Genomic DNA, 16,158 nt, shown 5'->3' on the forward strand with positions numbered 1-16,158 from the left:
TAGAGATGGTGACAAATGATCCAAACATAAGGGAAGGAGTAGGGTTTTCTTAGGTTTGAAGAGAAGAAAGAGTGCTCAAACTGAGGGAACAGGATCATGCTAGAGAATAGTGGGGAGGAGGAAAGGATTAGATCCGAGAGGGCCTTGAATTCGTTTAACATTCATTCAAAAACAATGTGTTGCACCACTCCTATGTACCAAACACTGTTCCAAGTTTTGAGAATTTCTGATAATGAACAAAACAGACAAAAATACCCTCATCCTCTTGAAGGTTACATGCTAGTGGATGTAGTACTAAAGAGTTAGTCTTTTATTATAGGTACATTGGGGAGTAAGCAAAGGTATAAACGTGGCATACCTATGAATCTTAAGATTCTTCTACTATTTTTATTTTATATGCAGTAGAAGACAGTTGATTTGCACAAAAGTGAATATTTTGTCTATTTGTGCCTCTAGAAAACCTAATTCATGAAAAACTGAATTTATAAAACATGTAAAATAGAAAATGTATGTTTACATTCCAAAAGCTCTTTTAACCAAAATTTTGGATACTAATATAATTTTAATTACTAGATTTTCATTGCAGAAATAGTAAAACCACTTGACACATACCTCATGGGGACGGGGGCTTTGTTTTATGCACTGCTCTTTTTCCAACACCCAAAACAGTGTCTAGCGGGTATTTATATAAAATCTATTATGTATTATCACTTGGTAAATATTTGAATGAATGAATAGAAGAAATTCAGAAGATAGAAAAGAGAAATTTCCTGTAATTTAACCATCTGAAGACTATAATGGTTAGTATTTTGATATCTTTTATTTAGTCGTTCTAATATTTATGAGTACCTATTATGGGCTGACTACTGTTTTAAGATCTAAAGAATAATAAATTACTGTCCCTGTTTTCATGAAACTTAAATCTAGTTTGGAAATAGATATATAACAAATATGGTCACCAGAATTTTTTTAAAACCGTACTCCAGCTGAGCTACAAAATTTGCATTACAACAGCACATCTTGTGTACAACGAAGTGTACCTGTTTTTTGTAAAGCCTTAGCGTCCTAACTTAGTTGTTGTTTTAGTCTTTTCTTCAGTCAACAAGTCCTCATTTATAAATAGGCTGCTTTTCCAAAGTTCTCATTTGGAAATTAGAATCCTTTTGTTATAGGAACAATGTTACAAGTTGCTTAGATTTGTAACTAGTCGTGTTTTACCTAAAATATACGTTTACAGTAAAAACATAGAAATTGTTGTTTGCAGTGCAGTATTACGTGATAACTGAATAAAGCAGAAGAGAACTTATCCAAAAATCTTGTACATGAAGGAGAAATAGAGTAATACGAAAAAGTAGATGGAGATTAACATGGAAATTCTGAAAAGGGCAGGGCTTCAGAGGTTGCTTGATGGCACAAATTCTTAAGCTTTCATTTTAAAATACTTGTTTTTCTTTCTTCTTGATGTGAGTGCATTACAAAGTAGTTTCTTATGTTTATCAGCTGGAATCAGGCTTGTGTGGACCTATAGGTAGAGAGAGAGCATGGGAAAGAAGGGACATTTTCCTGGACAAAACGTGAGAAAAGAGAAATGAAAGAGGTTGAAAGTGTCTGAGTGCTGTGAGAGTGAGAAGCCTTCCTGGAGCAGGAGTTCGCAGCCATGAGAGGTAGGCAGTGGGGCACAGTGTCCTTTGAGCATGTGCGGGGAAAGAGGAAGCACTAGGCAACTGGGTGCTTGTACATACAGAATGGTGCACATCAGGCGTTTGTAACTCGTACCTTTGTATTTAGTATGGTTAGAGGCGTATATGATTTTGTTTTACCTTTATGGAGCATATTCATCTATTCAACAAATACTTATCAAGGGCCACACAGTCTGGCTGTTTCTTTAAACACATTGTTTTGAATTACTATTAGCAGTGTAGTGTAGAAAGAAACTGGGAATCCACATCCTCTTTGGATTTCTCACTAGTGATGTGGCTGTGAATAAAGCACACGAGTTTCCTCCTTTGGTGAATGGTGATATCAGCTCTTCTGCCTGCTTCACGGGGTGTGGTAAGGATCCGACGTGCCAGTGCATTTAATAGCGTATGGAAAAGTGAAATTCTTTTTGACTGTAAGGCAGTCCTGTTACTCCTATTTTATGTTACAGCCACGTATAGAAAATAGCTCAGGGCCGGCCCCATGGCTTGGCGGTTAAGTGCTAGCACTCTGCTGCTGGCGGCCCGGGTTCGGATCCCGGGCGCCCAGGCGCCCCTTCTCCTGCCATGCTCAGGCCACGTCCCACATACAGCAACTAGAAGGATGTGCAGCTATGACATACAACTATCTACTGGGGCTTTGAGGGAAAAAAATAAATAAATAAAATCTTTAAAAAAAAAAAAAAGAAAGAAAGAAAATAGCTCATTTCTTTCTGAACACCCAGGTGAATGTCAACACTTGATATTTTTCTTCTAAGTACTCTCTTGTTTTCCCTATAAATTTATATCATGTGGGCAGATTCCTTTAAAGTACTAGATGCATTAGGATCAAGATTAAAATGGGGACCGGCCCGGTGGCGCAAGCGGTTAAGTGCGCGCGCTCCGCTGCGGCGGCCCGGGGTTCGCTGGTTCGGATCCCGGGCGCGCACCGACGCGCTGCTTGGTAGGCCATGCTGTGGCGGCGTCCCATATAAAGTGGAGGAAGATGGGCACCGATGTTAGCCCAGGGCCGTCTTCCTCAGCAAAAAAAAAAAAAAAAGAGGAGGATTGGCGGATGTTAGCTCAGGGCTGATCTCCTCACAAAAAAAAAAAAAAATTAAAATTAAAGCAGTAATGTTTTGTTTCTTCAACTACAGGCTCTTAAAACTTGGCAAGTACTATGTGTTCGCTCATTTCCTTATCTTTGTTGTATGTTATATTGTAGCACACGTCACATGGAGATGGGCGGCAAGAAGTTACCTCTCGCACTGGGCGCTCTGGAGCTCGGTGTAGGAACTCTATAGCTTCCTGTGCAGATGAACAACCTCACATCGGAAACTACAGACTGTTGAAAACAATCGGCAAGGGGAATTTTGCAAAAGTGAAATTGGCAAGACACATCCTTACAGGCAGAGAGGTAAAATACAAATTATGCTTAATTTCTGTTATGACACTTGCTGTGTTTAGTTCCACGTAAGAGAGAAGAAGAGAATATATATATTTGAGCTTCTAAGTTAATTAACCTTTTTTTTTTTTTTTTTTTAAGAACAAGAAACTTATATGTTAATTATCTGGGAGTTCTTTTGCTTTCTCATTTCTTTAGTTATAAATATTATATTGAGTGTTTGAATAATCTTTTGCCTCACAAAATGGATAGTGTTCTTTTTCAGTAGTAAACATCTGCCACCACAGTAAAAATTGTTTTGAACTTCATGTATAAGCTCTTGGTACTTACAAATCACTAGTGTTGTCTGTTTTTATAGATTTATCCTCAAGAAATGTCTTCATCTCCCCAAATACTTTTCTCATAGCTTGTGTTTGATAGATTATTGTGCAGGAAGGCACATGCTTTCCTAACTTTTGTGATATTGGCTTTCTGTTCAGCCACATTCCGTATTTATCAAAAATACTTCCATTAACACTACTGAATTAACTCCTTCTTCGCATTCTGCTTGTGCAGTACAGAACCTCTTTAGCTTCTTTGACATAGTTTCTTGCATTTAGGTCTTTGTACCTGTTGTTCCTCTGCCTGAAATACACTTCACCCTTTTGTATAGGGATCACGTCTTCTGGGAGGTAATCATTGACAGACTCCCTTTCCCCAGGCATGGGACTCATATTAAAAATCCTGCTACTTCAGGGCCTCCCCGGTGGTGTAGCAGTTAAGTTCGCTCGCTCCACTTGGGCGGCCCAGGGTTCGCAGGTTCAGATCCCGGGCGCAGGCCAGCACACTGCTTGTTAAGCCATGCTGTGGCGATGACCCGTATAAAGTAGAGGAACGTGGGTGCGGATGTTAGCCCAGGGCCAGTCTTCCTCAGCAAAAAGAGGAGGCTTGGCAACAGATGTTAGCTCAGGGCTAATCTTCCTCGAATACATACACAAAAAATCCTGGTACTTCCCTTAGATAGCTCATTTTACATTAAATTGGTATTGCTTATTTACCTGTCTTCCCCCTTTAGGCTGTAGGTTAGATGTCAGTACTTAACACAGTGTGTGGCACATATTAGGTACCTAATATTCGTTGTTAATTGGTTAATTAATTTGTTAATAATTAAGTACGTATTAGGTATTTAATATTTGTTGAATGAATGTAATGATACTTTTGAAGGAAGCTTTTTAAAGAAATGCTTTCCCTGTACCAGAGCCTCCTGATATGTGTGCCAAGATGCTGTTACAGATGTGCCTATATAGATGCCTGCAGCCCACCATGCCCGGGGCTGCTGAAGCAGGACCCTGGGCCAGTCATTCTGTCAGCAAGCAGCCTGTATTTACTGCATTGTGCCCTAAAAATATTCAAATATTCTCATTTTCTCCGTTTGCTAGGACCTGATGAAAGTTGGGGAGCACTTGTCTATGCTAACGTTTGTTTGTTTATTTATTTTATTGAGGTCATATTGGTTTATAATATTGTATAGTTTCAGGTGTACATTATCATATATCAGTTTCTGTATAGACTGCATCACACTCACCGCCAATAGTCTAGTTTTCATCTGTCACCATATATATGTGCCCTTTTACCCCTCTCGCCCACCCTCCCCACCCTCTTCCCCTCTAGTAACCACTGTTCTGTTCTCTTTATCCATGTGTTTGTTTATCTTCCACATATGAGTGAAGTCATACGGTGTTTGTCTTTCTCTGTCTGGCTTATTTCACTTAATGTAATACCCTCATGGTCCAACCATGTTGTTGCGAATGGGACAATTTTGTCTTTTTATATGGCTGAGTAGTATTCCATTGTGTATATGTATGTGTGTGTGTGTGTGTGTGTGTATATATATATATCTCCATAGATGTGTGGTTTTATTTCTGGGCTTTCAGTTCTGTTCCATTGATCTGTGTGTCTGTTTTTGTGCCAGTACCATGCTATTTTGATTACTATAGCTTTGTAGTATATTTTGAAGTCAGGGGTTGTGATGCTTCCAGCTTTGTTCTTTTTTCTCAGGATTGCTTTGGCTATTCGGAGGTCCTTTGTTGTTCCATATATATATATATATATACACACACGCACACACATATTCTTTATCCATTCATCAATTGAAGGACACTTGGGTTGCTTCCATGTCTTGGCTATTGTGAATAATGCTGCAATGAACATAGGGGTGCATAGATCTCTTTGGATTGTTGATTTCATGTTCTTTGGATAAATACCCAGTAGTACGATGGCTGGGTTGTATGGTATTTCTATTTTTAATTTTTCGAGATGTCTCCATATTGTTTTTCATAGGGCCTGCACCAGTTTGCATTCCCACCAGCAGTGTATGAGAGTTCCCTTTTCTTCACATCCTCTCCAACATTTGTTACTTTTTGTCTTGGCAATTATAGCCATTCTAATGGGTGAAAGGTATTTTAGTGTAGTTTTGATTTACATTTCCCTGATGATTAGTCATGTTGAACATCTTTTCATGTGCCTATTGGCCATCTGTATATCTTCTTTGGAAAAATGTCGGTTCATATCCTCTGCCCATTTTTTGATTGGGTTGTTGGTTTTTCTGTTGTTGAGTTATATGAGTTCTTTATATATTTTGGAAATTAACCCTTTGTTGGATATATGATTTGCAAATATTTTCTTCCACTTGGTGGGTTGTCTTTTTGTTTTGTTGATGGTTTCCTTTGCCTTGCAGAAGCTCTTTAGTGTGATATAGTCCCATTTGTTTGCTTTTTCTTTTGTTTCCCTTGCCTGCGTAGACATGGTATTTGAAAAGATGCTCTTAAGACCAATGTCAAAGAGTGAACTGAGTACATTTTCTTCTAGGAGTTTTATCATTTCAGGTCTTAGATTCAGGTCTTTAATCCATTTTGAGTTAGTTTTTGTGTATGGTGTAAGATAATGGTCTACTTTCATTCGTCTGCATGTGGCTGTCCAGTTTTCCCAGCACCATTTATGAAGAGACTTTCCTTTCTCCGTTGTATGTTCTTGACTCCTTTGTCAAAGATAGCTCTCCATAGATGTGTGGTTTTATTTCTGGGCTTTCAGTTCTGTTCCATTGATCTGTGTGTCTGTTTTTGTGCCAGTACCATGCTATTTTGATTACTATAGCTTTGTAGTATATTTTGAAGTCAGGGGTTGTGATGCTTCCAGCTTTGTTCTTTTTTCTCAGGATTGCTTTGGCTATTCGGATGTCCTTTGTTGTTCCATATAAATTTTAGGATTCTTTGTTCTATTTCTGTGTAGAATGTCATTGGGATTCTGATTGGGATTGCATTGAATCTGTAGATTGCTTTAGGTAGTGTGGACATTTTAACCATGTTTATTCTTCCAATCCCTGAGCATGGAATATCTTTCCATTTTTTTTATATCTTCTTTGATTTCTTTCAATGTCTTATAGTTTTCAGTGTATAGGTCTTTCACCTTCTTGGTTAAATTTATTCCTAGATATTTTATTCTTTCTGCTGTGATTGTAAGTGGGATTGTATCTTGACTTTTCTTGCTGCTAGTTTGTTATTAGTGTATAGAAATGCAACTGATTTTTGTAAGTTGATTTTGTACCCTGTAACTTTGCTATAGTTGTTGATTGTTTCTATTAGCTTTCTGGTGGATTCTTTAGGGTTTTCTATATATAGAACCATGTTGTCCACAAACAGTGAGAGTTTCACTTCTTCCTTTCCTATTGGGATACCTTTTATTTCTTTTTCTTGCCTAATTGCTCTGGCTAAAACCTCCAGTACTATGTTGAATAGGAGTGGCGAGAATGGGCACCATTGTCTTGTTCCTGTTCTCAGAGGGATGGCTTTCAGTTTTTCATTAAGTATGATGTTGGCTGTGGGTTTGTCATATATGGCCTTTATTGTGTTAAAGTCCTTTCATTCTATACCCATTTTATTGAAAGTTTTTATCATAAATGAGTGCTGGATCTTGTCAGATGATTTGTCTACATTTGTTGAGATGATCATGTGATTTTTATTCCTCATTTGTTTAATGTGGTATATCACATTGATTGATATGCAGATGTTCAACCATCCCTGTGTCCGTGGTGTAAATCCCACTTGATCATGGTGTATGATCCTTTTAATGTATTGCTGTATTCGGTTTGCTAATATTTTGTTGAGGATTTTTGCATCTGTGTTCATCAGCAGTATTGGCCTGTAATTTTCTTTCTTTGTGTTATCCTCAGATTTTGGTATCAGGGTAATGTTGGCCTCATGGAATGAATTAGGAAGTATTCCATCTTCTTCAATTTTTTGGAATAGTTTGAGAAGGATAGGTATTAAATCTTCTTTGGATGTTTGGTAGAATTCTCCAGAGAAGCCATCTGGTCCTGGACTTTTGTTTTTTGGGAGGTTTTTTTTTTTTTTTTCCCCCCTTTATTGATGTTTTAATGGTTTCTAACATGGTGAAATTTTGGGTTGTACATTTTTGTTTGTCCAGCACCACATATATGACTCCCTTCACCCCTTGTGCCCACCCCCCCACCCCCACTGCCCTGGTAACCACAGTCCAGTTTTCTCTGTCCATGTGTTGGTTTATATTCCACATATGAGTGAGATCATACAGTGTTTGTCTTTCTCTTTCTGGCTTATTTCACTTAACGTAATATGCTCCAGGCCCATCCATGTTGTTGCAAATGGGACGATTTTGTCTTTTTTTATGGCTGAGTAGTATTCCATTGTATATATATACCACATTTTCTTAATCCAATCGTCAGTCATGGGACACTTAGGTTGCTTCCACTTCTTGGCTATGGTGAATAATGCTGCAATGAACATAGGGGTGCATAAGCCTCTTTGGGTTGTTGATTTCAGGTGCGTTGGATAGATTCCCAGTAGTGGGATGGCTGGATCGTAGGGCATCTCTATTTTTAATTCTTTGAGGAATCTCCATACCGTTTTCCATAGAGGCTGCACCAATTTGCATTCCCACCAGCTGTGTATGAGGGTTCCTGTTTCTCCACGTCCTCTCCAACATTTGTTGTTTTTTGTCTTTGTGATTATAGCCATTCTAACAGGCGTGAGGTGGTATCTTAGTGTTGTTTTGATTTGCATTTCCCTGATGATTAGTGATGTTGAGCATCTTTTCATGTGCCTATTGGCCATCTGTATATCTTCCTTGGAGAAGTGTCTGTTCATTTCCTCTGCCCATTTTTTGATCGGGTTGTTTGTTTTTTTGTTGTTCAATTGTGTGAGTTCTTTATATATTATGGAGATCAACCCCTTGTCAGATGTATGTTTTGCAAATATTCTCTCCCAGCTGGTTGGTTGTTTGTTCATCTTGATTCTGGTTTCATTTGTCTTATAAAAGCTCTTTAATTTGATAAAGTCCCACTTGTTTATTTTTTCTTTAGTTTCCCTAGTCTGGGTAGGCATGTCATCCGAAAAGATTCCTTTAAAACCAACGTCAAATAGTGTGTTGCCTATATTTTCTTCTATGAGTTTTATAGTTTCAGGTCTCACCTTCAGGTCTTTGATCCATTTTGAGTTAATTTTTGTGAATGGCGATAGCACATGGTCCACTTTCATTCTTTTGCATGTGGATGTCCAGTTTTCCCAACACCATTTATTGAAGAGACTTTCCTTTCTCCAGTGCATGTTCTTAGCACCTTTGTCGAAAATTAGCTGTCCGTATATGTGTGGTTTTATTTCTGGGCTTTCAAATCTGTTCCATTGATCTGTGTGTCTGTTTTTGTACCAGTACCATGGTGTTTTGATTACTATTGCTTTGTAGTATGTTTTGAAGTCAGGAATTGTGATGCCTCCTGCTTTGTTCTTTTTCTTTAGGATTTCTTTAGCTATTCGGGGTCTTTTGTTGCCCCATATAAATTTTAGTATTCTTTTTTCTATTTCTGTGAAGAATGTCATTGGGATTCTGATTGGGATTGCATTGAATCTGTAGATTGCTTTAGGTAATATAGACATTTTAACTATGTTTATTCTTCCAATCCACGTGCATGGGATCTCTTTCCATTTCTTTATGTCATCGTGGATTTCCCTCAATAATGTCTTGTAGTTCTCATTGTATAGGTCCTTCACCTCCTTGGTAAGATTTATTCCTAGGTATTTTATTCTTTTTGATGCAATTGTAAATGGTATTATCTTTTTGAGCTCTCTTTCTGTTAGTTCATTATTAGCATATAGAAATGCAACTGATTTTTGTAGATTAATTTTGTACCCTGCAACTTTGCTGTAGTTGTTGATTGTTTCTAATAGTTTTCCAACAGATTCTTTAGGGTTTTCTATATATACAATCATGTCATCTGCAAATAGTGAGAGTTTCACTTCTTCATTACCTATTTGGATTCCTTTTATTCCTTTTTCTTGCCTAATTGCTCTGGCCAAAACCTCCAGTACTATGTTGAACAGGAGTGGTGAGAGTGGGCAGCCCTGCCTCGTTCCTGTTCTCAGAGGAATGGCTTTCAGTCTTTCCCCGTTGAGTATGATGTTAGCTGTGGGTTTGTCATATATGGCCTTTATTATGTTGAGGTACTTTCCTTCTATTCCCATTTTATTGAGAGTTTTTATCATAAATGGATGTTGTATCTTGTCAAATGCCTTCTCTGCGTCTATTGAGACGATCATGTGGTTTTTATTCTTTGTTTTGTTGATGTGATGTATCATGTTGATTGATTTGCGGATGTTGAACCATCCCTGCGTCTCTGGTATAAATCCCACTTGATCATGGTGTATGATCTTTTTAATGTATTGTTGTATTCGGTTTGCCAATATTTTGTTGAGGATTTTTGCATCAATGTTCATCAGCGATATTGGCCTGTAATTTTCTTTCTTTGTATTGTCTTTGTCTGGTTTTGGTATCAGGGTGATGTTGGCCTCGTAGAATGATTTAGGAAGTGTTCCATCTTCCTCTACTTTTTGGAATAGTTTGAGGAGGATGGGTATTAAATCTTCTTTGAATGTTTGGTAAAATTCACTGGAGAAGCCATCTGGTCCTGGACTTTTATTTTTTGGGAGGTTTTTGATTACTATTTCAATCTCTTTACTTGTTATTGGTCTATTCAGATTCTCCATTTCTTCTTGGTTCAATTTTGGGAGGTTGTATAAGTCTAAGAATTTATCCATTTCTTCTAGATTGTCCAATTTGTTGGCATATAATTTCTCATAGTATTCTCTTATAATCCTCTGTATTTCCCTGGTATCCATTGTAATTTCTCCTCTTTCATTTCTAATTTTATTTACTTGAGCCTTTTCTCTTTTTTTCTTAGTAAGCCTGGCTAAGGGTTTGTCAATTTTGTTTATCTTCTCGAAGAACCAACTCTTTGTTTCATTAATCTTTTCTACTGTTTTTTTGGTCTCAATATCATTTATTTCTGCTCTGATTTTTATTATTTCTCTCCTTCTGCTGGCTTTGGGCTTTGTTTGTTCTTCTTTTTCTAGTTCTGTTAGGTGTAATTTAAGGTTGCCTATTAGGGCTTTTTCTTGTTTGTTAAGGTGGGCTTGTATCGCTATGAGTTTCCCTCTCAGGACTGCTTTTGCTGCGTCCCATATGGTTTGATATGGCATGTTATCATTTTCGTTTGTTTCCAGATAGTTTTTGATTTCTCCTTTAATTTCATCAATGATCCATTGGTTGTTCAGTAGCATGTTGTTTAATCTCCACATTTTTGTCACTTTCCCAGTTTTTTTTTCCTGGTTCATTTCCAGTTTCATAGCCTTATGGTCTGAAAAGATGCTTGTTATGATTTCAATCTTCTTAAATTTATTGAGGCTTGCTTTGTTTCCCAACATATGGTCTATCCTAGAGAATGTTCCATGCGTGCTTGAGAAGAATGTGTAGTCAGCTGTTTTTGGATGGAGTGCTCTGTATATGTCTACTAGGTCCATCTCGTCCAGTTTTTCATTTAAGTCTAATATTTCTTTATTAACTTTTTGTCTGGATGATCTGTCCATTGCTGTAAGTGGGGTGTTAAGATCCCCTACTATTATTGTGGTGTTGTTGATTTCTCCTTTTAGGTTTGTTAATAGTTGCTTTATGTACATTGGTGCTCCTATGTTGGGTGCATATATATTTATAAGTGATATGTCTTCTTGATGTAGTGTCTCTTTTATCATTATATATTTCCCTTCTTTGTCTTTCTTAACCTGTTTTATCTTGAAGTCTACTTTGTCTGATATGAGTATGGCAACACCTGCTTTCTTTTGTTTGCCATTAGCTTGGAGTATTGTCTTCCATCCTTTCACTCTGAGCCTGTGCTTGTCTTTAGTGCTAAGATGTGTTTCCTGAAGGCAGCATATTGTTGGGTCTTGCTTTTTAATCCATCCTGCCACTCTGTATCTTTTGACTGGAGAGTTCAATCCATTTACATTTAGGGTAATTATTGATATATAAGGGCTTAATGTTGCTGTTTTGTCACTTATTTTCTGGTTCTTTTGCATTTCCTTTGTTTCTTGTCCCATTTGTTTTGGACTGCCAATTCAGTTTGGTTGTTCTGTCTTATGATTCTTCTAGTTTTCTCTTTGTTTATCATATGTGGTTTTGCTTTGATTATTTGTTTAGTGGTTACCTTGAGGTTTGGGCAAAAAATCTTGTGTATGAGATAGTCCATTATCTGATAGCCTCCTATTTCCTTATACTAAGTCAATTCAGTCACTTTCCTCTTCCCCTTCTAAGTTGCTCTTGTTATACCTTATTCTATCTTGTGTTGTGGCTGTGTGTTTACAGTGATGAGGTTAAATTTATTTTTGGTGAATTTCTTCCTTTGATCTTTGAGTTTAGTATTTAAGTGGTTGCTAACCTATTCCGGTAAAGATCTACTATTTCTCTGATTTTGTCTACCTACTTTTCTCCTTCCTCCAAGCTTTGTGTTCCCTTTCTCTTCTTTTTTTCAGGCCTGAGGGCCTTCTTGAGTTTTTCTTGTAGTGGGGGCCTCGTGGCCATGAACTCCCTTAGCTTTTGTTTATCTGGGAGAGTTACTATTTCTCCATCATATTTGAAGGATATTTTTGCTGGATAGAGTATTCTTGGCTGAAAGTTTTTGTCTTTCAGTATTTTGAATATATCATTCCAGTCTCTTCTAGCCTAAAAAGTTTCTGTTGAGAAATCCGCTGAGAGCCTGATGGGAGTTCCTTTGTACGTTATTTTTTGTTTTTGTCTAGCTGCCCTTAATATTGTTTCTTTGTCGTTGACCCTGGCTAGCCTTACCACTAGGTGTCGTGGTGAAGGCCTTTATCTGTTAATATATATAGGTGTCCTGTTGGCTTCGCTTACTGGTATTTCCTGCTCCTTCCCCAGATTTGGGAAATTTTCAGCTATTATTTCCTTGAATAGGCTCTCTGTTCCTCTTTCCCTCTCCTCTCCCTCAGGAATACCTATAATTCTTATGTTACATTTTCTAATAGAGTCAGATATTTCTCAGAGTCTTTCTTCATTTCTTTTTAGTCTTAGTTCTCTCTCTTCTTCCATCTGGAGTATATCTGTATTCCTATTCTCTAAAGTACTAATTCTTTCCTCCATATTGTCAGCTCTGTTCTTTAAAGATTCCAGATTCTCCTTTATCTCCTCCATTGTGTTCTTCATCTCCATCAGCACTGATTGGTTTTTCTTTATGATTTCAATCTCTTTTGTGAAGAAACTCCTAATCTCATTGAATTGTTTGTCTGTGTTGTCTCGTATTTCGTTGAGTGTTTTTATGATAGCTATTTTGAAATCTCTGTCATTTAGTTTATGGATTTCTGTGTCTTCGGGGTTGATTTCTGGGTGCTTGTCATTTTGTTTCTGGTCTGGTGATTTCATATATTTTTGCATTGTGGTTCCTGTGTTGGTTTTGTTTTTCCTCATCCTAGAAGTCTCTGGTTACAATTTCCACCTGCCGCCACTGTCTGGTGGTAAAGGGCTGTGTAGTCTAAGCCCCCTGCGCTCTGCCCCGGTTTTTCTGCTGTGATCCACAGTTTTGTTTTTTTTTTTCCCCACTGCGATCCACGGGTCCAGTCGTTTGATCAGGTCTGCCTCGGATCGCTAGGTCTCGTCTGGTCGAGCTGCAGACTCTGGGTTGCGGGGAGGGGGGAGCTCTCTCTTTTGCCCTCTGGGTCCCTGACATGGGAGGCTTCTCGTTTGCCCCTCTTTATCTGCTCTCTGGGGTGCTCAGATGTTGATGGTAGCGCTGTGGCTCCTCTGAGTCCTCTGTGCGGGAGTTTCCCACTGGCTGAGAGAGTCCGAAGAGTCACGGTTTCCCCGCCGAGGGCCGCCCCTCCCCCCTCTCTGGGAGCCGCGCGGACCGGGATCGCTGATCTGATGGGGAGGGAGCGGAGTTCTCCTTACCTCTCCCCACTTCCTCCGGGGGCCTGGCACGTTCCGCTCTCAGATGTGCGGCAGTGTGGATCCCTCCGCTCTAGGTTTTCACTGTCTGGGATTGCGTTGTTGGTTTGTGGCTGTTGCTTTTGTTGTATCTTGTCGGGGGAAGAGTTCACGGGAAAGCTCACTCCGCCATGATGCTGACGTCACTCCGGGAGGTTTTTGATTACTGTTTCAATCTCTTTACTTGTGATTGATCTATTCAGATTTGTTATTTCTTCTTGATTGAGTTTTGCGAGGTTGTATGAGGCTAAGAATTTATCCATTTCTTCTAGGTTGTCCAATTTGTTGGCATATAGTTTTTCATAGTATTTTCTTATAATCCTTTGTATTTCTGTGGTATCATTATAATTTCTCCTTTTTCATTTCTAATTTTTATTTGAACCTTCTCTCTTTCTTTCTTAGTGAGGCTGGCTAAAGATTTGTCAGTTCTGTTTATCTTCTCAAAGAACCAGCTCTTTGTTTCATTGATCCTTTCTAGTGTGTTTTTTTGTTTGTTTCAATTTCATTTATTTCTGCTCTAATTTTTATTATTTTCCTCCTTGTGCTGACTTTGGACTTTTTCTAGTTTTGTTAGGTGGAGTTTAAGATTACTTATTTGAGTATTTTCTTGTTTGTTGAGGTAGGCCTGTATTGCTATAAATTTCCCTCTTAGAACTGCTTTTGCTGCATCCCATAAGAGTTGGTATGTTGTGTTTTCATTTTTGTTTGTCTCCAGGTATTTTTTGATTTCTCCTTGGATTTCTTCATTAATCTATTGGTTGTTCTGTAGCATGTTTTTTAGTCTTCACATATTTGTGACTTTCCTAGCTTTTTTCTTGGAGTTGATTTCTAGTTTCATAGCTCTGTGGTTGGAAAAGATGCTTGATATGATTTCAGTCTTCTTAAATTTATTGAGGCTTGCCTTGTTTCCCAACATATGGTTTATCTTTGAGAGTGTTCCATGTGCACTTGAGAAGAATGTATATTTTCTTGTTTTCGGATGGAATGTTCTATATATATCTGTTAAGTCCATCTGGTCTGTATTTCATTTAAGGCCACCATTTCCTTATGGACTTTCTGTCTGGATGATCTATCCATTGATGTAAGTGGGGTGTTGATGTCCCCTACTATTAGTGTGTTTCTGTCAATTTCTCCTTTTAGGTCTATTAGTAGTTACTTTATATATTTTGGTGCTCCTGTGTTAGGTGCATATATGTTCATAAGTGTTATGTCCTCTTGGTGGAATGTCCATTTTCTCATTATATACTGCTCCTCTTTGTCTGTCATTGCCTTTTTTTATCTTGAAGTCTGTTTTGTCTGATATAAGCATGGCAGCATCTGCTTTCTTTTGCTTGCCATTTTCTTGGAGTATCGTCTTCCATCCCTTCACTCTCAGCCTGTGTTTGTCTTTAGAGCTGAGATGTGTTTCTTGGAGGCAGCAGATTGTTGGGTCTCGGTGTGTCTGTGGTTTTTTTGTTTGTTTGTTTGTTTTGAGGAAGATTGGCCCTGAGCTAACATCTGTTGCCAATCTTTCTCCTTTTTCTCTCCCCAGAGACCTAGTAGATAGTGGTATGTCATAGTTGTACATCCTTCTAGTTGCTCTGTGTCGGACGCCGCCTCAGCATGGCTTGATGAGCGCCGCGTAGGTCCATGCCCAGGATCCAAACTGGCAAACCCTGGGCCGCCAAAGCTGAGTGTGCGAACCTAACCACTATGCCATCAGGGTGGCCCCTGTTGGATCTTGTTGTTTAATCCATCCAGCCACTCTGTGTCTTTTGATTGGAGAATTCCATTTGTCTACATTCAGAGTGGTTATTGATATATGAGGGCTTAATGTTGCCATTTTATCTCTTGTTTTCCAGTTGTTCTATATTTCCGTTGTTTCTTTTCCGTTATATTTCTGACTGCCATTGCAGTTTGGTGGTTTTCTATGATGGTTTTTTCTTATTTATGATTTGTGGCTCTGCTCTGATTTTTTGTTTAGTGGTTGCCATGAGGTGTGTATAAAAGATCTCCTAGATGATAGTCCATTTTCTCATAGCCTCTTATTTCCATTAGCCTAAGCAGGTTCCATCTCTTTCCTCTTCCCCTTCTAAGTTATTGTTGTCGCAAATTGTTCTTTTCTTTGTTGTGAGTTTGTGACTAAATTGAAGTGTTGACAGTTATTTTTGATCCTTTCCTTCCCCTTGTCTTTTTATGTTATAATTAAGTATTTACTAACCTGGTCTGATATAGAGCTGCGGTTTTCTGATTCTGTATCTTTATCTCCTTGCTCAAGGTTTTGTAAACTTTTGCTTTTTAGTTTCAGGTGGGAGGGCTCCTTTCAGCATTTCTTCTAAGGCAGGCCTAGTGGCGATGAACCCCCTCAGCTTTTGTTTATCTGGGAAAGCTTTTATTTCTCCATCGTATCTGAAGGATAGTTTCACTGGATAGAGTATGCTTGGCTGAAAGCTTTTGTCTTTCATTATTTTGAAGGTATCATTCCATTCTCTTCTAGCCTATAAGGTTTCTGCTGAGAGATCTGCTGAAAGCCTGGTAGGGGTTCCTTTGTAGGTTATTTTCTTTTGCCTTGCTGCCGTTAATATTTTTTCTTCGTCATTGACTTTTGCCAGTTGTAATAGTATATGCCTTGGAGAAGGTCTTTTTGCATTGATGTAATTAGGAGTTCTATTGGCTTCATGTACTTATAACTCTAGTTCCTTTCCCAGATTTGGGAAGTTCTCAGCTATTATTTCTTTGAACAAACTGTCTACTCCTTTCTCC

General features: G+C 38.3%; 1 protein-coding gene across 11 annotated transcripts in view; it reads left to right on the forward strand.

Annotated features, from left to right (window-relative positions):
• MARK3 (microtubule affinity regulating kinase 3) overlaps positions 1 to 16,158 on the forward strand; it is a 110,653-nt gene that overhangs the window by 16,971 nt on the left and 77,524 nt on the right. For all 11 annotated transcript variants that reach the window (XM_058567768.1, XM_058567770.1, XM_058567775.1 and 8 more), the window contains one exon: positions 2,902 to 3,093. In XM_058567768.1, the coding sequence (XP_058423751.1) occupies positions 2,902 to 3,093 (192 nt within the window). The remainder of the gene's footprint in view (positions 1 to 2,901; positions 3,094 to 16,158) is intronic.

This window comes from Diceros bicornis, chromosome 24, assembly GCF_020826845.1.
Source record: "Diceros bicornis minor isolate mBicDic1 chromosome 24, mDicBic1.mat.cur, whole genome shotgun sequence".
NCBI classification, from domain to species: Eukaryota; Metazoa; Chordata; class Mammalia; order Perissodactyla; family Rhinocerotidae; genus Diceros; species Diceros bicornis.